Raw genomic sequence first — 23094 nt, forward strand, 5'->3', positions numbered from 1 at the left:
AAAGCTCTGGACTCAAGGTAGGCCAGTTCTACCCTGAAGTCTTGATGAACCGCTGCACCCTGTCAGAGTATATTATCTGTTTTTCAGTCAACTTGAATAAATAAGGAAATGATTTATCTGTTAAATTAATGTATTACCTCATTTTCTTTAGTACTGGGCTGAACACAAGTAGTTTCTTTTCATTGCATCTTAAAATCAAATAAAACTTATTTGTACCTTTTAGAGCTAATATTTAGTCCAATACAATGTTTACTAGACTTTACATGTAGGGAAAAATATGGACTTGTGTACAGCTCCAGAGCTTTATGGAGGAATTATAAGCTCTGCATGTAATATTCAGGTCAGTCCAACTTAGGATCTCCCTGCAGGATTCAAACATTTTTCTAAAATAATTGTACCTAAGCCTGGTAATAAATTTATATATATATTTTTTAATCTGATTGAAAAGAAACGTTCTTTGTCATTGTCTCATCTGTGCCAAATATTCCATGTCATTTGTGACTTAGATTAGGAGGTGAACTTGTTTCTTTTCTGTCTCTGATAGTGGAAAAACTACTCCAGCACACAGCAAGAACCAACACTCAGACCTTTTTTTCTTTTTTGACAAAGTCAAGCCATATGTTTGTAACCCATCCAAGATCCACTCACAGTGAGGCAACTTTGGCCAGCAACTCACCAGTTAGGAAACCTTCATTAACTTCCATAATTCTGTAAAACTAGCTGTGAGGCAAGTGACCAGCAGCAGAGACCTGTTCAAACGGGCACTATGAACATAAAGAAAATGTGTACAAGCATAATGAGAAACCACACAAAATACAGCTAATACAATTATAATAACTTATATTGTAAACTCAGTAAAATCTACATTATGGCTGTAATGTAGAAAGGAAAATATCTCACACTGGTTTAATCTACATATTAGTGTATACTGACAAAAAAAGCTCCACACTTCCTGCGTAAACAGTTGCAGTTTTTCAGCAAATGCTTTCTAAGGAAGAAAAGAGATTATGCCACCGCAGGCTCTAAGCTCTGAATCTAAAGTAACAGGACACAGTGGCGGCATATAACAGCAAAGTGGAGAAAATGTGAAAAAAAGGAGTAGCTTCAGCACATTAAATATACTTATAGAATATATTTAAGGGGAAATCGAATATAAGTGGTGAGTCTGATAGTAGCCCGACTCAAATAAAAGCCCACTTCTCTCTTCAGCTGAGGTAAACAAAAGCTCTGGCCACTATTGAGTATTTATGACGCGTGCACACACACACACACACACACACACACACAAAGACACACAAACAAATGATAACTACCTTTGGGAGACTTGCCCCACATAGCCGCTGTAGATACAGCTGGAGTAGCTCAAATGAGACGAGTGTTTAAACAATAACCATTTTCTACTCCCCTCCTGCCTGTTTGAGTAGCAGTAGCGACCCTAAGTTTAAACTCCACCATTTGTGGTTAACGTTTGAAAAGCTACTGAAGTGCTTCCCAATTAATTTAAACTGGACTGTATATGTTAGGCAGCTCAGGTTCTCCTGACGCGCGTGATCCCGAGGAGAGCAGCCTGTTTGCAATGTGACGCTAATGGGTGGATTCCTCCACGAATCCAAATGATTACCGCACCGCACTGTTACATTAATAAAGAAGCGTGCACAGGCATTCAGTCGCTGTGATAAATCTCCACATGCAGAACACACCACACACATGCTCCAGACACAATACTGCCTTCTCTTTAAAAGCAAGCCCTATTTAATCATGCGTAGTTCCAATAAATAAATCTCAGTGTTGATTGAATTATCAGAGCGCCATCAGTTTCACTGAAAGTCAAATTCTACTTGAAGTACATAAGCAAATAAAACTGCAGCCTCCTATGGCTACTCGGGCACTCATCCAAATGGAAAGTGATGCCGCATGACGTATTCGATTGTGTGCACAGTTAATGAAAGGAGACCACAAGGTGCTTTCATTAACTGAACTTGCATCGTATTTCTCAGTGGCGCGGTATTGTCTCAGCATTTGTGAATCCGAGGCCATCTTGGTTTTAGAGAACAGAAGACTAATATTCAGAATAGTGACGATACAAAGATACTGCACTCCCACACATAATGCTGCAGGCAAGACTGGATGGGGTAGAGTTAAAAATGGTTTAATGGTTTAACTAACAGTGCACCAACTTGGATAACTCTATAACCTTTTCATCGATTTTATTCCAAAAAATGAAATAAATAAATAAACAACTGTTCAAAGGATTTCAAAATGCTGTGCACACTGTATTTTAGTGATTCCCAAACGTTCAAGCAGATTTTTTTTCTTTCACTTATCTTCACTTAGTAATAGAAGTCTCAGCTGTACAGTCCAGTGGTCTTAGGATAATGAGAACACCTGCATTTTGACTGCTTCCTACTAAAACTCATTTTCACCATTCAAATCAGTCTGCCATCAGCTACAATATCTTGCAGAAAAATAAAGGCCTCATTGCTCAACCAAAACAGAAAGAGCATCCCAGTTTTGTTGATCACTCTCCCCATGTAGCTACAGTGGTGGCCAGTGGAACGACCAGAGTAACGCTGCCGTCACACTAGGGGAAAGTATTGACACCATGTATAATTAACTTACAAGTTTGTTGCCTTTGAAATGGTTGCTTTGTGTGTCATGTTAGTGTGAGTGAATAAGTGTGCCAAGCAATAAAACGGCAATAAGACGGGGTCAGTCTGCTATCAGTTTGTGACTGAATGGGGCCACATTAACAATTACATGCAACCTGTTTATGAATAAATGTTGCCATATGAAGCAAATCTAGTGTGTATACATACACAGAAATTACTTACATTCAGAGTCCAGCCAGATCCTCATAGATCTGGAACTGAAATGCCTCCACAAACAGTGATGCAGTAGCTGCATCAACACATCGGACTACAAACACGCACATTACCACTTCCGGAAGACGATCAAAGCAGCCAAACGTGAGTACAGGGACAGGGTGGAGCAACAGTTTGACAACCCTCGGAGTATGTGGCAGGGACTAAACACGATCGCAGACTTTAGAGGGAAAACCAGCACACCGCAGACCACGGCCTCTCTGTGTGAGGATCTAAACGTATTCTATGCTAGATTCGACACAGCGAACACCATGAGACCGGACAGTGTGTGCACCGCGGATGACGTCAGTGCGCACACTGTGTCTGAGGAGGATGTGCGGAGGTGCTTCAGGAAGGTGAACGCGCGCAAAGCTACAGGTCCGGACGGGATTCCCGGCCGCGTCCTCAAGTCATGCGCGGCTCAGCTGGCTGGAGTGTTCACACACATCTTCAACCTTTCCCTCTCTCTGTCTGTAGTCCCAGCCTGCTTCAAAATGGCCACCATCGTCCCTGTACCCAAATCCTCCACCATCTCCTCATTGAACGACTGGCGACCTGTAGCCCTGACCCCCATCGTAAGCAAATGCTTCGAGAAGCTGGTCAGGGACTTCATCTGCTCTGCACTACCCGACTCACTGGACCCTCTACAGTTCACATACCGCCACAACAGGTCCACTGATGATGCCATAGCCCTGACACTACACACTGCCCTGTCACACCTGGAGAAGAGAGACACGTATGTGAGGATGCTGTTTGTAGATTACAGCTCAGCATTCAATACCATCGTTCCCTCGAAGCTGGACAGGAAACTGCAGGATCTAGGACTGAGCAGCTCCCTCTGCAGCTGGATCCTTAGCTTCCTGTCTGACAGACGCCAGGTGGTCAGACTGGGCAGCATCACCTCATCCCCCATCACACTGAACACTGGTGCTCCACAGGGGTGTGTACTGAGCCCTCTCCTGTACTCACTCTAAACCTTTGACTGCACAGCCACTAACAACTCCAACATCATTGTGAAGTTTGCGGACGACACTACAGTGGTGGGTCTTATCACCAACGGTGATGAGACGGCTTACAGGGAGGAGGTCAGCGCCCTGACCCACTGGTGTCAAGACAACCATCTCACCCTCAACGTCGCAAAGACAAAGGAGAAGTGCAGAGAAGTACACACCCCCATCACCATCAACGGCGCTGCTGTGGAGAGAGTGAGCAGCTTCCGGTTCCTTGGTGTACATCTGGCTGAGGATCTTACGTGGTCAGTACACACAAACAAAACAGTGAAGAAGGCGCAGCAGCGCCTCTTCTTTCTCAGGAGACTGAAAAGATTCGGCATGAGCCCCCGCATCCTCAGGACCTTCTATCACTGTGCCATTGAGAGCATCCTCACTGGATGCATCACCACCTGGTACGGCAACAGCACCGCCTACAACTGCAAAGCTCTCCAGCGAGTAGTGCGGTGCTCTGAACGGATAATTGGAGGTGAGCTTCCCTCCCTCCAAGACATCTACAGGAAGCGCTGCCTGAGGAAAGCGGGGAGGATCATCAAGGACTCCAGTCACCCCAGCCATAAACTGTTCAGACTACTTCCATCAGGAAGGAGGTTCTGCAGCATCCGGTCCCGTACCAGCAGACTGAGAGACAGCTTTTTCCATCAGGCCATCAGACTGCTGAACACATCAGAGACACCTCAGCTTCACTACTGGAACTTCAACATTATGCACTCCATACTGCACATTAATACCACTGTTTTGCACATATTCAACTCTGTATATTTTTATATATTTTATTTATTGTTTACTCTATTTAATTTGTAAAATATGTACACACACACACACACACGCACACACACACACACACACACACACACACGTAGAAAAATATTTAGTATACACATCCAGAAATGCATATACTATTATATATTGTACATATATTTATTAGTTTCAGATGTAGCCATTCTTGTATTTTGCTTGTTTACATTATTGTATTTTGCACAACTCTGTTGCTTGTGAAGCTCGCACACAAGAATTTCACTCACATGTGCTGTACCAATGTACCTGCACATGTGATGTGACAATAAAAGTGATTTGATTTGATTTGCAGGATGGCAGTTTAACTGCAAAGTCACATAGGTGTCCAGAAACCTCGGTTTAATATAGCAATAAAACATTACAACCATTCGAGTTCTGTCTTGCACAGTGATGTGTCGCAGGCGAATTGCGCTCGTCAGTGCAGACTGTCTGATCTGTCTGATAGTGACTGCGTTCAGTTTGTGGTACTGCAAATATTTGGAGACCGGTTGCATCCCACCAGGTGATTTGTGTAACTGTCTTGCAATTGAAAGTGGTCATGCAGAAGTTAAGTGTGTTACACGTTCATCATCTCGGCGATCAGTTGTTTGCTGCAGCTGCTAGCAGAAAGTCACCCAATCTGAAAAAATTCAGTGCATTCTCTCTGCAACCAGTGTTTTTTATTCAAGTCTCAAGGAGGTTGCTGTCCTATTTTTATCCTAGTGTGACTGAACCATAACTGTAGAAAACTCCCCACTGTCAGAGTAGGTAAACAAAGTGATGATAGAGGCTGACAGGTAACAAAAGAGGAGTTTCCTTAACTAAGAAAGAACTCTGAGAACTGAGAGGGTATAAAAGACTAGATATTCAGTTGGTATTATTTCTCTTAGATCAGTAATAAACTAAAACTGGCTGCTTGTTAAGGTGATTCCAACTGGTTTTGTATTGGTGGAGCAGTAGTTAGTACTCTTGCCTTACTGCAAGAAGGTTCTGGGGCGTTTCTGTGTTTTCATCTCCTCCCTGTGCCTGGATGGGTTTTTCCAGGCATTCTGGCTTCCTTTAAAAGTCCAAAGATGTTTGGTCAATTAGTGACTCTAAATTGTAGATGTGAATGATTGTCTGTCTCTCTGTGGTAAACCTGTGGAGATGGACCTGCCTCCTGTCCTATGGCAGCTGGGTTATGCTTAAGCATCCCTATGACCTTGAATTTAATATGCAGTTAAGAAAATGGATCTATGGACTTGAACATATCTTAGCAACTGTTGGATGAATTGCCACATAAAAACCAAATTCATGGTTTCCAGAGGATTGTCGCCACTTACCCTTTTTTTTTTAGCAAATTAAAAAATATCAGATAAAAAAAATTATACTGTTTCTTTTACCTTTTCTATCTACATCCCGCCTTCAGAGTCACCCTCTCCTCCCTTATATGGCTGTGTAAAAATATCCACCTCAGATCAAATCACACACTCAAGCGTGTGTTTAAAAAAATAACAAATTTCTGATATAATTTCGATGACAATTTTGTGGATTACGCTTATTTTTTTGTGATGTTGTAATCTGAGAGGAGAAGATAGCAACATCTAGCCTCAAATGAGTCCAGTCTGAGTGTTACGACAAATTGTGTGGTGGTATTGTATCAATGCAGGGACACCAAGTATCAACATTTTATAGAAACACTTTAGAAATACTATGAACAAGAGGACTCCTCTCATGCAACATCATCCTGACATAAAGTTACCCGAGCAAACTTTTGTTTAATTGGCTGTTAGACAGATTGTGTAAGGTCGCCAACATGTTGCCATCAGTCTTTGTCAGTGAGTCCAGTTCGAGAGGACTCAACTCAAAGAACATGAAGATTGCTGAACGCAAATGTAATAGTTATACAGAAATATAACTATTTCTATATAACTATTACATTAATAGTTATATTTCTGTGAATTTCAGTGTATGCAGACAACAACAGAGGTGTGATTTTCAACTATTTATGTAACCGACCCCATTCAGTTGCAAAACTTTGCATGTTGCAAAATAACAAAAAATTGCAATAATTGTGGGTACTGAACTGTGTCAATATGTACCCTGCCTTTCCCCTTATCTCAACCAGACTAGGCTCCAGCCTTCCCTAAACCTAAACCTGGATGAAAGGCTGTCCCCATGAAAACTCTAACTGGCTCTGTCATTAACTTGACTAAATGCTAAACTACAGTATATTGGCACCAGACCTGATTGTAATGTGGATGGTGTTTATTAAAACCATTTATTCACATGTTAAATATTCATGGGCGAGTTTGCAGGTGCTTTGAGGGAAGGCCTGGTCACATCCACTGAATTATAACAAACACTCACTGAGACAGATAACCACCTATTGAATTGTAAATAAATGCGTGTTGAAAGCTTACTGAGAAGGGGAAAAAGGCAGACAGTCAGACAGTTCAGTCCAATTAAACAGAGTGAATGTGTATGCATTGTGACAGGCTTCTAGCTACCGTTGCCAGAGCTTAAAACGGTGGACTTCCCTGTGTGTGTTTGCATTATAAAATATTACATACAGTAGGCACCACAGCACCTGTGGGCACAAATTAATTATTCAACCTTCTTATTCGAATTATTCAAACAGTAACCGTAGACCCATGTAAATCTAAAAATAATCTGTATGAACTGCGAATATATTTGTTTTTGGGGGGAAAAGTTTAATATTTCTCAAGCACTGATGGAGTGCAGGCTCCTTCCTAGCTGTTAGGTGAGGCTGTGTGCAGGCAGGAATTGGACCCAAGGTGCAGACTCCGGAGACAGACGTGAACTCAAAAAAGGCTTTAATTTAATACTCAAAATATAACAAAACTAAAAAAAACTCAAAACAAACTTAAACTAGAGAAATGACAGAACACACAGCTAAGAAAATGGTAGATCGCGACACGGACACAGAGAAACACAGGGCTTAAATACACAGAGGGAGTAATCAGGGAATGAATAACAGGAGGGAAATACAGCTGGGGCAAATCAGAACTGACGAGACAAAAGGAAGCGTAACCTGAACACACTAAGACAGAGACCTTCAAAGTAAAACAGGAAACACATAACATAGACTCACATGCAGGCACTACAGAGGGAACAGAGACGTGGGACCAGGGCAGACACAAACACTGACTGAACACGGGGATATAGGAACTAAGGATACATAGAGACGCGAACTAGACAAGGGGATGCAGGTGATAGGGGAGACAGAGCAACTAAAGAAGACAGAGACATAAGCCATAAGACAGAACTCAAAGAAACCAAAAACTAGAAATTATAAATAATAACATAAACTCAAAAACTCTGGGTCGACGACCCAGGCATCCTAACACTAGCGGGTCGATTGGCGGTGCAAATGAAATATTTGTCAGGTTTCACTTCTGACCTAGAAGAAAAGTAGCAGTAAAAGCAGTCACATTTGCAAAAAAATAACCTTTAGTCAAGCAACACTTAAAATTAAAAGAGTTGCACAAAAGCAGCAGATTGGGGGAAATGCTTCTAAGGATTCCAGAAATGTGAAGAAAATTTCTTTGTTAACAGCTCAGCGTCGGTATCCAATTTTGGAACTACCCCTCTCATCAGTGTGAGAGATTTCTATTAGAACAAAACAAAAGGTCAAAGAGAGTGTGAAGTTCTTTTAAGAGACGCTTTTGATGCCCTCTTGCTTGCTAGTTTAGCACAACAAAGCAAACAACAACTCCCAACACTCCCACGTTACACCTGAATATTATAACCAGTCTGTGCTGAAAGTCTACGCTCCTCATCTGCTGCTTTTTTTAATCGTGGGAGACGGTTATTTGTGATTACCAAAACAGAGCGGGAGACGGATTGTTCTTCTGTCTCCCCCTCTGTTTCTCCAAACTTGGTCAGTGAGTCAGTCACACCCATGCTCCTCACATGTTTTACCTCAGCTGCGACCCAGCAATGATCTCCTTTAAAGTAACAATAAAAGCATTCATATTTCAAGCGTGCACTTTGATCCATTTAAGGCTTGATCATACTCCACGTCTTAGGTAAACAAAGGGGGTTGAGGGGGTTATAGCAATGCTTTTGTGTGATACGGGGAAATCTGGAAAATGTAAAGCAAGCTAACACTGCACTAGCAAGCCCAAGTTCACCTGCAGTGTTGTCTTACATGAAAACTAGAGCGCATACCGAAGGAGGATAAATACAATTATGAGTTAAGTTGGTAATAATTACACATAAATGGTTAACAAATTGAAATAGATTGAACAAGTAGCTGTGGCACTACCTAAAAATGTGTTCTGAGTCTTTAATCAGATGGCTTCACTCCATCTATTAATTGTTCTTAATGAGGAAACAAAATGAACTTATTCAATTGTCAATCAGTAATGGAAAGGTTCATTTGAATATTTGATTTTCTTTTTCTTTTACACTAACACATGTAATCTTAGGCTTTTTTCCCCTTTAAACTGCATGTGGACTGTAAGAATTCTAATAATGCTCTCATTTTTTCAGCTGTCCCTTCTTTTAACCTTTAACCCTTGCAGGAAAACGTCAGGGTCAGTCTGGTTTATGATCGCATAATCATCGAGCATTTCCCGACCTGCACTCCTCACTCGGAGCCCTGGACTTTACCCGGCCGCACATTCTTATGCACAACCGGCCGGGGCGATGTGTCCTTCAGCGACCTTGCCACTCCATCATCAATCACCTCCCAAGGAGAGGCGTTCACAGGGAAGACTGAATAAACGTCACTTTGTCAGTATGAACAACAGGACTCGCGAAACTTTTTAAACGACGCTGCCTCACACCTCTGACATCCACTTTTCAGGATGAGCAATTGCAGATGCTACTCTGAATTCTGATACTGTCTCCGGCCTGAGCCGTGGTCCGCTCAGTCTGACGGCCTGCCTCTAAACACCTCAGGGCTAGACAAATAATGTTTGGTCAAATAGACGAAAAAAAAAAAAAAAGATCCTCTGCTTTCAGTAAAGAAAACATTTGGACAGCCTGCGAAGGATAAATCTGCTGTCATAGCCACTGTCATGATCTCAAAAATACCCACTCCTCTCTCTGACACCTATAATCAACAACATGCTTGAAGCCAACAGAAGTGTGCTCGAAGAATCTCGACCTTATCATTAAGGAATCATTTATTTTCTGTAGTTGCTGTTGGATTGTTACGTTGGACTCTAGATGTTACATAAAGAATGCAAATAGAATATTATAATGTCCGCAATAGTTCCAAATTAAGTGCAATCTTTCTATAAAAACATTTGCTCATGAGTGTAATCGGTATGAGAAGGATATGCCAGCCTCGTCGCTTTCAGACAGACCCTTCGCACAGCGAGGCCTTCTGCGGTGGAAACACATGATTAAGTGGCAAAAGCTAGATTTAGTGTCCTGACCAGAGAACAGAGATGGGCTTTGTTTCTGCTTTGCTCCTGTGGGACCCAGTTTGGCTGACGGCAGTGGGCTGGTGTCCATATGGGGGGGGGGGCATCACCCACAATACAGGAGCCCTCCATTAAAAGGACTCTATCTGGCCTACAGGGGCAAGCAAATCACATCAAAAGAGACTTCTATGGGGGATTAATAAAGTCGCTTAGTGTGCTGTATAAATTCCATCATTCATCAACGATGATAACAATAATGATGATATATATGAGTCCAGCCCCTAGCTAGGATTAGTAAGTTACAAGCAAAACAGTATACTCTCATCACGGAATTGGACTGGGAAGCCTAATAATGCTCCCCCATGACCTCGGATGAAAAAGTTAATGCTCATTTGGTTCAGAGTGAAATTACTATTAAAATGTTTCCTCAGACCTTGTCTCCAGAGCACCTAACCTTTCCCAAGCGCCCCTGTAAAACCACTGTAGTGATTTTCATGAAAAGTGCTACATTTGATTAACATTCAACTGATGCCTAAACCTAAAAATATGAGTGCATCGAGTTTTCACGCTCGTCTTTTCTGCTCTGCTTGTCCAAAAGAGCAAGTGCACTAAACTAAGATTCTGAAAATAATACAATATATGTTTGCATGTTCTCTAGCTACTCCTAGATGAGTGGACCAATCTTGATGTAATTTTGCATAAACACTGCCTAGGGCAGGGGTGTCCAACTCCAGGCCTCAAGGGCCGGTGTCCTGCAGGTTTTAGACGTGTCCGTGATCCAACAGAGGTGATTTAAATGGCTAAATTACCTCCTCAACATGTCTTGAAGTTCTCCAGAGTCTTGTAATTATTTGAGTCAGGTGTGTTGATCCAGGGATCTCTAAAATATGCAGGACACCGGCCCTTGAGGCCTGGAGTTGGACACCCCTGTTCTGGGGTAATGTGAATGCTAAAATACATATGACTTATACAAATATCTCATACAAAATCCCCAAATCATATATAGTTATACATTTGATAGTTCAATTGAGTGTGTTTTTGTGTTTGTTATGCATTTTAACCGTCAGTGCAAATATTTAAACTTTTTGGTGCAGCTGAATGGCCGCTGATTATCGATCAAAGAAATAAGCCACTATAAAAGCATTTAAAATTTAGAAAATACTGCAGCAGAGCAGGCAGCAACATTGTGGGGATAAGAACACAATGTTTGGATAAGCATCATATTATAAGAGACTTTATAAACAACCTGTCATGTATTAAATCTTCTATATGAATTCATCATTAATTTTGCAGTATACATATTATTTAATATATTCTTCATTTTACTAATTTATATTGTTTAGATTTGACAACTAATAAATAATCTAATAAGTCAGTATTCTGGTAAATTTACCAGTATATAGATCTTCCATCAATGAATTATTAAATTGTGTGCTTATTGTGCCAATAATATATCTGGTACCATATATTTGTACGCAGAGTATATCACAAACACACGCATACTAAAATGAAAATCTGCGAAATGTTTCATGTAATCACGATTTTAAAAACTACTGGACGCTGCCAGGCTACCCTCAGCCTCCTAGTAGATACACCTATGGTATCACTTTGAAAATCATACATGACATCTTTCTCGATTTATGGTGTTCACAAGATCTTCAGAAAACTTGGACTCTCACCTTGACCTTAACCTTGAAGTCAACCTCACTGAGATTCAAACTCATCTCAGACTTTTAGTAGATGCACCCATGGAACGAATTTCAAAATCCCACGTCTCCTCGTTCTTGAGTTCTCACATTCACAAACTTGGGTGTCACGCCACCCACCCGCCTGGTGGTGTGACGATATTACCCCCTCAGCCTTTTATGGCAGAGAGGTTAAAAAGGGATGAAAAAGTGACAGTTATTCTTGACAGTTATTGTTTATTGAGCCAACACCAAAGCAAAGACTGGCGTGCAGTGCAGGGGGTTATTTTGAAGCACTTTTTTTTATTTCAGTGGTCCACAGGACATAACAACTGCATATAGAGAAAAAAACGTCAAATCTACTAAAAACTTCTACCAACTTCCACCTTCTATGTTTGCTGGATTTCAGTTTGTCATTCACAGAGTATTTTGTCTGTTTTATTATGTCTGTGCCTAAACTGAATTAGAAAGGAAACAGATTGCCTCAGAATAAAAATGAATGAAACTAAAATTATCTGCATATCTAGAGCCATCGTTAAATAAGAAAAGATGTGCAAATCAGTTTCTGTTTCATTTAAAAAAAACAAAAAACTTGCACTGGGATCCAAGTTTCCATTCCTGCCCCAAACGGTCTGTTTGTTGAAGAACATTGAGAGCGCAGCTGCAGCAAGAGTGGTGCAAACATATACACATGCCTTATTAAGCTTGTCAATCAGCTGCCAATTCTCCACAACCCTCAGATCCATTCAGTCAGCCAGCCGTACAGGAAGGCAGTCAGTCGGCTGTGCCAGACGAGGGAACAGCTGGCCGCCACTTTCAACTCACTGAGGCTACCTGGTTTGGCATCAGCTTCCAGCAACAGGCGTATCTCTGCCAAATGCTGCATGTGGCAGGAAGAATGGAAAGACTGAACCAAGGGAGTGAGGTGAAAGAAGGGATAGGCCACGCAAACTGCTGCTCCAAAAGGTCAGGTGCGACAGACCTTTGGCTGAATGTCCTTAAAAGCCTCGCAATCATCATCTCCATCACTCCAATGGAACTGGAGAGAGAGTCGGACAATTTAATGGCACTAATAAGGCCCGGAGAGACAGGTGACACCATCCTGTAGGTCACCAGGCGACACAGCCACCCAAAAAGAAGTGAAAGAGAGGCAAAATTATACCGCTGCCATTATTCCAATCTAAATTTAACTGTCAGTCAGCAGTCGGCGGAGACGGGGGCCAAAACTGACTGTAATAATATTCACAGCAGTCACTGATGTAGTTTGCGTGCGCGTGTGTGTGTGTTTTGGTGTGAGTGGTGAGCTTAATATGTGTGCTTTCACATGCACATACCTCTGGGAATGACTGACTGAACAGAGCAAGTTATCAAGCCATCCGCTCTGTGTGATTTCAGCCCCTTTCTGATTTCCTCATCAGCCAGTGTCTGTGTCACCATCAGGTAGAAAAGCAGCTATCACCGGGCTGCACGGAGGTGAAAGCAATCAATAGCTGACTTCAGGGGGGGACACAGGAGGAGCTATCATGGAGCTCATCATCAGGCTGTATGAATACAGCCCTCTGGGAGATTGCATATGGTGCGAGAGTCATCGGCACGAGCCCGCCACAGTCAGTCACACTGTCAGAGCACCCTGATCTCACACTGCATTAGTCCCTAATATGATGCTATATATTATCGCTTTTAGGACATTTACTGTGGCAATTGTGGTTAAGCGCAAGGGCTGGAAGGTAAAAGAAAAAAAAAACACACTGGCAAGCCTCCTGCAGGGTAAAACCTGACAAGGATCTCCTAATTCCCACCATGTCCCCTGTTTGCCTTTTCCCAGCTACAGTGCAATACTGCTGCTGCGATGACAGCTATTAGGACTCTGGGGAGGACAAAACATTAAAGAGTGCTTGATTTAAGTACTCACAGCTTTTCCAGGGCAGCCAAGCCATAGAAGGAGCCGTTCCTCAGCAGAGAGATCTTGTTGTTACTCAGGTTTCTGTTTAGGGGCAAAAGATATGAGAGAGAGAGAGAAAGAAGTCGAGGTGAGCATGCAGAGCAAGTAAGAGGAGGCGCATTTGTAAATATCACAAAAACAGAGCTGGGGGAGATTACTTATTCAAATGGCTGATAAATTGTTTATCCTCTGCCTGTCAATATGTTGGCAAGAGATAAGGATTTATGCCTGATGAGATTGCGGCTGTAAATTACTCATCCAAGCCACGTTTTGGACTTGTTTATGGCCATTTGTGGTTAAGATGTGTAATGATCCAAGCCATCCACCACCCCCCACATGCCCCCTCCTGCACTCCTTCATGTCAAAATATCGGCCTAATAGAAAAGCTTAAGGAAACGCCAGGTCAGCACAATTCAGTCATCCATTGCTCACACCACAACAGCAAACAAATCAATGAAATGCACTGCAGGGATCTTTAAGTGATGAATTAATATTCAGAAGAGACGCAGTGCCTCCGTTTTGATTATTTCTATGACAGCCATCACTGCTTTTTCTCTTTTTTCCCCCTTTTTTGGGGATGAATTATGTCTGGGCTGGATGTAAAATGAGAAACTATGTTTCTCTGAGTGATGCATGTGTTTGGGGAAAATAGAAAAATAGCGCCTGGACAGGACTTCTCGGAGAGTACTTGAAAGCACAAACACACGCACACAACCTTATCGTGTCGCGAAAACGTAGGAAAATCCAATTTAACGCACGCTACACTTGCGGTATTTCTGTTAAACCTCTGTTATCTATCCGCAGAAATGAGCACAGCTAAAACAAATAAACACACATGGGGCATATCAAGGTAATCAGGTGGGTTTTTTTTACTGTAGAAAAAACAAAACAAAACCCAGAGTGACTTATTAGACCACGTAAAACTCGGGCGCCTGCTGCGGGTGCGAGAGGCATTTCAGATAAGGGCCCGAGTCTCCTCGAAGCCCGCTGCAGTAATTACTTTTGCTATGTTTGTCGAGAATAACATGACCACACAAAGTCACCTCTGAACCAGTTACTGCTGGAAATACAACGATACAGCAGACAAGAACAGGTAGTTCAGGGCTCCACTCTGAAATAAATCTCTCTCTCAAGCCGGACTTCCATGAGCAAATTGGCAAATAAAGACTTTTTGAGTTTTTTTCATTATACAGATTTCCTCAGATTTCCTTAAAACAGCGAGACGGTGGTAATACATGATGTATGTTACAATGCACCAATTATCCCTTTATTCTTCTATTTAGACAATTCAGGGTTGGAGACTGTCCCATGAGGTCATGAGGTGACAGGCAGGGAGAACGTGTAAACTCCACACAAAAGGGCCCAGGCTGGCCAGTGGGTTCAAACACTTCCCTGGCAGTGTGAGACAGTGCTAACTACTGCACCGCCACGCCACACCTAGGGTTTGTGTCTCAGTTCAGAAGCCTGGTGCCAATCAATCATATCCAACCACACAGACACAGTTAAAGGAGATTAAAGCTTTTATAAATTAGAAACTACTCACTACACTACTCACTGTCTATGTGAAGAGGATTGCTTGTAGCTAAAAACCAACAGAGAATTGTGATTTTATTTTGTAGTTTCAGATCACAGAGGTTGTTGACTTTCTCCTTTACTTTATATCTTTTAACCTCAGCACAAAAAACAGCAGTGATGCAAAAATGAAAGCACAAACAGAGCTCAAAGGAGAGACACTGTTTATTATGTAACAGTTACATAGCCTGTATTAAAAAGACGAAGGTAGCCACCGTGTGATCATCCATCAGTTTTGCTTTTGAGTTAGTATTTTGTGTCGTTTTGTGAGTTTGTTTAGTGGCTAAAGAGGCTTTTTGTTTTCAACAGATTGGTGGGTTCCTTGTTATTAGCTAATGCTAGCAAACTTGCTAACCAAGCTTCCATGAACAATATGAATGCATTAATTGCGTTACACATTATATGAATGCAAACACCTGCTAATTAGTGTCAAGCAACAAAAAACTAAAAACTAAAAAAATTAAAGTAAAAATTTCTATAAATTTATTGAAATTAATACACATAATTTTCTCATTCACATTTAATTAGAGTAATTAAAGGTAATAGTATTTATAGGTACTGTTGGGGTAAAAAAAAGAAAGAAGGTATTTTCTCTGCAGACACATGGATGCAGATGCAACTTTACACATACACTGAACAAAAATATAAACGCAACACCTTTGTTACTGCTCCCATTCCCCATGGGATGGACGTAGAGACCTAAAATTCATTCCAGATACACAATATAACCATCCCTCCCAAACAGTGGTCACAAATCAGTCCAAATGTGTGGTAGTGGGCACATCTGCTATATTGAGATAATCCATCCCACCTCACAGGTGTGCCACATCAGGATGCTGATCTGACATCATGAGTAGTGCACAGGTGTACCTCAGACTGCCCACAACAAAAGGCCACCCTGGAATGTGCAGTTTTTTGCGCTATTGGGGGTCTGGGGACCCAGAACCGGTCAGTATCTGGTGTGACCACCATTTGCCTCATGCAGTGCAACACATCGTCGCATGGAGTCTATCAGATTGTCAATTGTGGCCTGTGGAATGTTGGTCCACTCCACTTCAATGGCTGTGCGAGGTTGTTGGATATTCGTGGGAACTGGTACACGCTGTCGTATACGCCGGTCAAGCACATCCCGAACATGCTCAATGGGTGACATGTCCGGTGAGTATGCTGGCCATGCAAGAACTGGGACATTCTCAGCTGCCATCTGCCCTGAACAATGTGAACCATGATTCATCCGTGAAGCGCACACCTCTCCAACGTGCCAGACGCCATCGAATGTGAGCATTTGCCCACACAAGTCTGTTACGGCGACGAGCTGGAGTCAGGTCAAGACCCCGATGAGGACGACGGGCATCCAGTTGAGCGTCCCTGAGACGGTTTCTGACAGTTTGTGCAGAAATTGTTTGGTTGTGCAAACCAATTGTTCCAGCAGCTGTCTGGGTGGCTGGTCTCAGACGATCTTGGAGGTGAACCTGCTGGATGTGGAGGTCCTGGGCTGGTGTGGTTACACGAGGTCTGCGGTTGTGAGGCCGGTTGGATGTGCTGCCATATTCTCTGAAACGCTTGTGGAGACGGCTTATGGTTGAGAAATGAACATTCAATGCACGGGCGACAGATCTGGTTGATATTCCTGCTGTCAGCATGCCAATTGCACGCTCCCTCATTGCTTGTGGCATCTGTGGCATTTTGCTGTGAGACAAAACTGCACATTCCAGGGTGGCCTTTTGTTGTGGGCAGTCTGAGGTACACCTGTGCACTACTCATGATGTCAGATCAGCATCCTGATGTGGCACACCTGTGAGGTGGGATGGATTATCTCAATATAGCAGATGTGCCCACTACCACACATTTGGACTGATTTGTGACCACTGTTTGGGAGGGATGGTTATATTGTGTATCTGGAATGAATTTTAGGTCTCTATGTCCATCCCATGGGGAATGGGAGCAAAAACAAAAGTGTTGCGTTTATATTTTTGTTCAGTGTAGCTGTAGGCTATGGTGCAAGAGTCGGGGGGATGATGATATACGCAGCGCTTATTCTGCAGCCCAGACTCACATAATTTTAAATACAACTCCAATGGAGATTCAAGGTTTTATATCTGCTAAAATATTGATTTCTCCAGCCAGCTCTTAAATCGTCTGCTGCAGGGCTGCTCTCTCTCGCTCTGTGATGCTGTGGATACGTACATACCCATGTGATCTGCTGCCTTGAGCTCTCCTTTGCATGTTGTGTATCTTCTTGTCAGCCAATGGCCACTTCACTCACTTACGCACACACATTCAGACAGATAGACAGTGGCAGATTTGCACAAGGTCAGATCCTTTTATCACCTTCCACCACTACCTTCCCATCTTCTTTTAACACAATGGGCTGTGGGAATGATCACCCAGGTTTAAGGAGAGAAGGCCAATTAGAATGTGGTGTTGATTTCTTCTGTGACGACAGTGCTCTCGTTATGGCTACATGCTCATTTTTAACCCCAGGATTAAGCAGCGGGATCCCACAATGCATTGTGCTGAACGGGCAACTCGCCGGCCAAACTGCTCAGGGTGCAGAGTGTGCACAATGAAAATGTACTTGTGAAGGCACAAACAGACATGAAAACTAGGCATGAACTCACAACAGGAAATAAATATTTGGTCTTTTTGGTCATGAGAATAAACAATTCTATAAAGATTTCTCTCGGTTTTTGGCTGAAAGGTTAAAAAATGATATTTGCACTTGCCATTTTTTGCACTTGCACTGGAGAATTGTCTCATTTAATTGAATAAGTTTGCTTCTGGGTGATATTTGGGGAAAGCACCTCTTTCTGCTCACAGTTGTCTTGGCAGGAAAAGCTAAATTGATGACAGGAAGTCCCCTCTCAGCAAAAGGCCAGGATGGACGCAAACTCGCGTCAGCAAATTTGTGTCAACATCTAAGCTTGTATTTATATTTTGGCCTACCCCAATAGCAAACTTCCAAGGAGATCGTATCTCTATTACTTCCAAAATGACTCTTTTTTTTTTTGACAGAGAACTAGTGGGAAGATCCGGCGGGACAAAATCCGCAGAGCCAATACAAGAGACAAAGAATGCACAAAAAAGATAGAAATAATCGGGTGAGATAATAGACTTTTCACTAAGCCCCTCCATCCAGTTATTGCTGCTATGGCTGTCAAGCGTTCCATTGTTGCACAAAGCACTTTACACACTGATACCACAGGCACATTTATCATTTGAAATTTGCAGTAATTCTTTAAACAGTGATATGACAGCTGATTTCACATGGAAGTAAACAGTAGGCTTCTCATTTCCAGCCAACAAGTGAAAATCTATTTTATCTGCTGTACGAACGACTGTCGTTTGACAGTCCACTGAATTTAGTGTTAGAAGACTGAGGCCAAAGCTGCTCGTCACCCGCATGAAGTCATACTGTCACCAGCTGATGATCAGCGTCAGTATGGAATAAGGAGGAGCATGGGCATGTTTTGCATAGTAGAGATGGTTAACCGTAGTTATATATGACATTTGTGCCAGTACCACTTTTTTCCATCTGCTATGTGCCACTGCTTGTGGGAGGAAGAGCACACCTTGTCGGTGGTACAGAACAGAGCAGCATTAACATGACAGAAAAGACACTGATTGTGTCAGACATGGCAGAGGAGGAGGAGCTGGAATGGAGGTGGGTTGCTAACCTTGCTCAGTAATGTAAATAACATGCCCTATATGAGATTTGCCAATCAGCTGTCAAATATCTGTCTGCACTGAAATCTCACCTGAACTAATTCCTCAATTATCAGTAAAAACGTAATTTAAATGTTACATGCCAAAAACGTCCTGTTTAACTGACTTTTATTTTGTGCTATTTTATTTTTACAAAACTGTTTTGGTTTTTTTTTACATCAAGTGTAGTTATTACTTGAGCCCTGTGTCTACTGTTTTGAGACATGGTGAAATTCAAAGGCTTGCAATTTATGTGGGCTTGGCGAAATCAGTCAATTAGAAAGTGTAGGGCCAAATTAACTCATGGGTTGAAGGGGAAAAAAGTTCTGTGGGTGATCAGCTCAACTAACAATGGGCTAATTTACTAAAAACCTAAATTCACAAATCAAAACAAGCAGACTGGATAATGGACAAGCAGTCTAGTAATCAAAATAAAACAGTCTCCAGTAACAGCAATGGCAATTTAGATCACTGAGAGCCAACTTAATGGTAATTTCGTGTCTTTTTTTAGTGCAAACTTCTCTGTTAGAAATTGCTGAGGGCTGCTTATGTTCTGCATAAATCAGAGGAGCACAGGATTTGTGTAGAAAAAGGGCTGTTACAAACTATCCCATAGTGTAAACCTGAAATCTGCAACAGCTGATCTGTAGGATGTGCAGAATAACACAAAACATAATCTACCATCAAATACTTACCCATCTGTGCGTTGATGAACTTGCTGTTATTGTGTTATGTGCAATAATGCAAGCAATTCTCTCATTTTAGGAAGACGTTTTTATAAAACCCATTAGACATCAGAGATCAGTCTAGAAGTGTATGAGTCCCATTCATTTTTGCATTTTGACAGTCATTTCAATATGGCAATATGTGCATGAAAAAAAATCACGAAAGGTGAAGATTTTATGACGTGCCATTTTCAAATGAAGGAATTTTCTCGATTAATTTTTCAACCATAACTGAATGTTACAAATAACAATTACAGTTCACAATTACAACTACATACAGAAACTGTTAAAAAACGGATAATATGCTCACAGAAAATTACGTTAGTTTTTTTTTACAGTGTAACTTTGAGCTATCCACTATATACAAATTCGTTCTCACTCATTTTGAGTATATCAGCATTCCTAGGGGCGACTATCACAGCCACACCCGGTGCAAAATAACACATGACCTAAAGTTAAATGCATTAAATTTAGTGCAATTTGCAATGAATTGCTTTATCAGACCTTTCTGATTTTCCACTCTAAAACTGAAACTCCTACAAAGACCTGCACAAGAAGCCCAGTCACGAAAATACCTGCACCCTGTGCACTTTAATACCAAAAGAGAGTATTTCATTGGTGCAGTAAATTTGTAAATTTGATCCTTTAAGCTGAGTCAGATTAGACAAGATTTATAGACCACCAAATGTGAGTAAGCAAGAGTTTGTATGGATTTCTATTGTTGTTGATCCAAACATCAGTATCCTGCTGCGTTGGTGTCAGTTTGAATTCGTCTTGACAAAAGCTCTCTGCATGCAGGAAATTGCAGCAGATACAAGCCAGCATGGAAGCAGCCGGACATGGTGAGAAACTCCTTGGAAAACCGAGCAGGTCAATATCACAATATTTCACACAGAGAATTACTGAAAGATAACCAAAGAGCTCAAACAGTTTGAAGGGCCAGGTGGAGTTGATTCTGGTATTCCCTGAGCTTTTTCTAAATGCTAGCACTATAAATTGTGCCAAAACTGCTGCGCTTCTTTTCTAAAGCCACATATGAACAATGTGGCAGGGTAAAGGTGGTCGAGCTGAGACACTCACTGCTGTCGCTGTGTTTTCTCCAGTGTCTCCCATTCTGTTCCTACACCTCCCTCTGCGGACGGACGTCCCACTCAGGGACAGGCAGCCACTGTTTGTGCAAACTCAAGCGTGTCCTGTGCTGTGTTATGCTGCATGTATGTGTGTGCGGATTTGTGTGGATGTGCCTGCTTGCCGACCCCTGCATGCCTATCTCAGGCCTCTGCGCAACGTCCAGGAAATCACAGGAAAAACAGAATTGAACATTATGTAAACAGGCCATGACAAACTTGTGGAGGAGCCATCCAACTCTGTATTTACATTATCAATTATGTTCTCTGTGGATAAGCTGCTTTCAGCGAGGAGAAGTGATTCAGTATTGTCTCTGTAGGCTGCAGCAAATGGTCTATGTCATTGCTTACTGTGTTCCAGCGCCAACCACAGCCAGATGTGTATAGTTTATCTAGTAAATGCTGCATTTTCACAAAATTCCCACATGGCATAGGGCATTCATTTGTGTGAATGTTGAGTTTGCGAGCGTAAAATTGGAAGATTGAAGCACTGCAGAAGGTTAAACAGTTGATTAGTTAATTGATAATAAATTTGTGTGACAGTATTTTGATAACTGATACACACTGGAGTCATTTTTCAAATAAAAATGCCAAGGTTTTGATGAGAAATATGAGAACTGAGTACTGTACGAAAGTCTTGAGCCACCCCCATTTTTTTTTTTAAGTGGTCCTGAGTAATAGTTCTCAAGACTTTCTGAAGGTCTTTTTTAAGTTTTTGGACATAACCTGGGAATAATTCAAGAATAAAAAGACATCTGATTCAACAGATAAGTAAGTGTTGTGTCTACACGTATCAGACAGGTTTTTAAATGTTTCTTTGGGCACTTATTAGCAGCCTGTTGCAAAAGCATATCATTTGTTCCCATTAACACAGTTTAACAGGCATAAAATTGCTTTTGTTGTGTGTTGCTTTGTCTTTTCCCAACAAGGTGATTCCCAAAGAGCCATTAGCTGAAAACATATCTCAGCATGGTGTGCAATGAGCTCTTAAAAAATTTGAGGAACATGAACAAGTTGAGGATAAAAAGTGACATACCTGAAAAACTATGTACAGCTTAAGAACGGTATCTAAAAGTCATGTCATTGAGAAGTAAAAAAAAATCCAGCAAAGACCTGACACGGGACCTGAGAGACGTGTCTGGACCTTTAGTTGATCCATCTACTGTTTCTAAGCCTTATTAGAAATAGTCCCAGTGGAAGGATGGCTGCTAAAGAGCCATTATTAAGAACTGGAAACAGGGGTAAAAGGCAAAACTGATGACTGTCACCAGTATGTATGGAGGACGTCAGCAGAGAGGTACGACAGTACTTGTTTACAGTCATCTGTAAAACAAATTGAAGGCTCTGTCATTGTTTAGAACTGCATTTCATTCCAATGGTGTTTGGGATATTGTCAAAATGTTAAAAGTGATGCGACTATAAACACAGAAAATTATAGTCTAATCTACCATGTAATAAATAATAATAATAAATGAAAACATTCTGGATTTTTTTTTTATTATGGCTTAATTTTAAACGTGACAATGATTGTAAACACACTGTCTCTGTAAACGCAAACCTGACAGAAAAACACACAGTAGAACACTAATCAATCACATAACTGAGGCAGTTTAGGATCATTCTGATAGAGAACAGAAAAAAGGCAGCTAATATCTAAAAAAGAGCTTTGAATGTCCTTAAAGGAGCCCGGAGAGCTACTTCAAGAAATGACAAGAAAGCTGCCTAATGTCTGGACATGTTTCAATAAATAGCTGCACCTATTTTCTATTTCCTAGCCAAATATAAAGAAAATTCTTCCTTTAAACAGGACCTCTTGCTCTTAATCTCCCTCCACACCACAGCTGGGATATTTCTGTGAGGCCGAACAAAGTCAGTGCTCTAGAAACCAGTCTGGCTGGAGCAAAGACATTCAGCTATATCATTATGGAGGAATAGAAACGAAAATAGCTCCCACGGAAGTAATCCAACACACCGATCATGAGGAGCAAAGGGAGTAAAGATCACAATCTAAACTATGGCAAACATTTAGATCTACTGGCCTCGAGGATTCAAGCCACTTCTCTTCAAACAGCCAAACCCAGTGTTTTTTTAGAAGATCAAGTTACTAGACAGGGCTAACCAAAATAACATATTTCACATCTACTAACATTGACCTTGGATGGAAAATTGCTTTAAGAGCTACCAACAGATGTTCACATGGCCTCTAAATGATGGTGAAGGTCATCTGACTGAGACACAATCTACCGTTCTACTGTTGCAGATCAGTTAGTCAGATTTGTTTGCTTGTGTTTACAGAAGGTTATAAAGTAAGG

General features: G+C 41.6%; 1 protein-coding gene across 1 annotated transcript in view; it reads right to left on the bottom strand.

Annotated features, from left to right (window-relative positions):
- Positions 1-23094, bottom strand: part of adgra1b (adhesion G protein-coupled receptor A1b) — a 185362-nt gene that overhangs the window by 149432 nt on the left and 12836 nt on the right. The window contains exon 2 of the mRNA XM_004554556.5: positions 13624-13695. Within this exon, the coding sequence (XP_004554613.2) occupies positions 13624-13695 (72 nt within the window). The remainder of the gene's footprint in view (positions 1-13623; positions 13696-23094) is intronic.

Source organism: Maylandia zebra, linkage group LG13 (assembly GCF_041146795.1).
Source record: "Maylandia zebra isolate NMK-2024a linkage group LG13, Mzebra_GT3a, whole genome shotgun sequence".
Taxonomy (NCBI): Eukaryota; Metazoa; Chordata; class Actinopteri; order Cichliformes; family Cichlidae; genus Maylandia; species Maylandia zebra.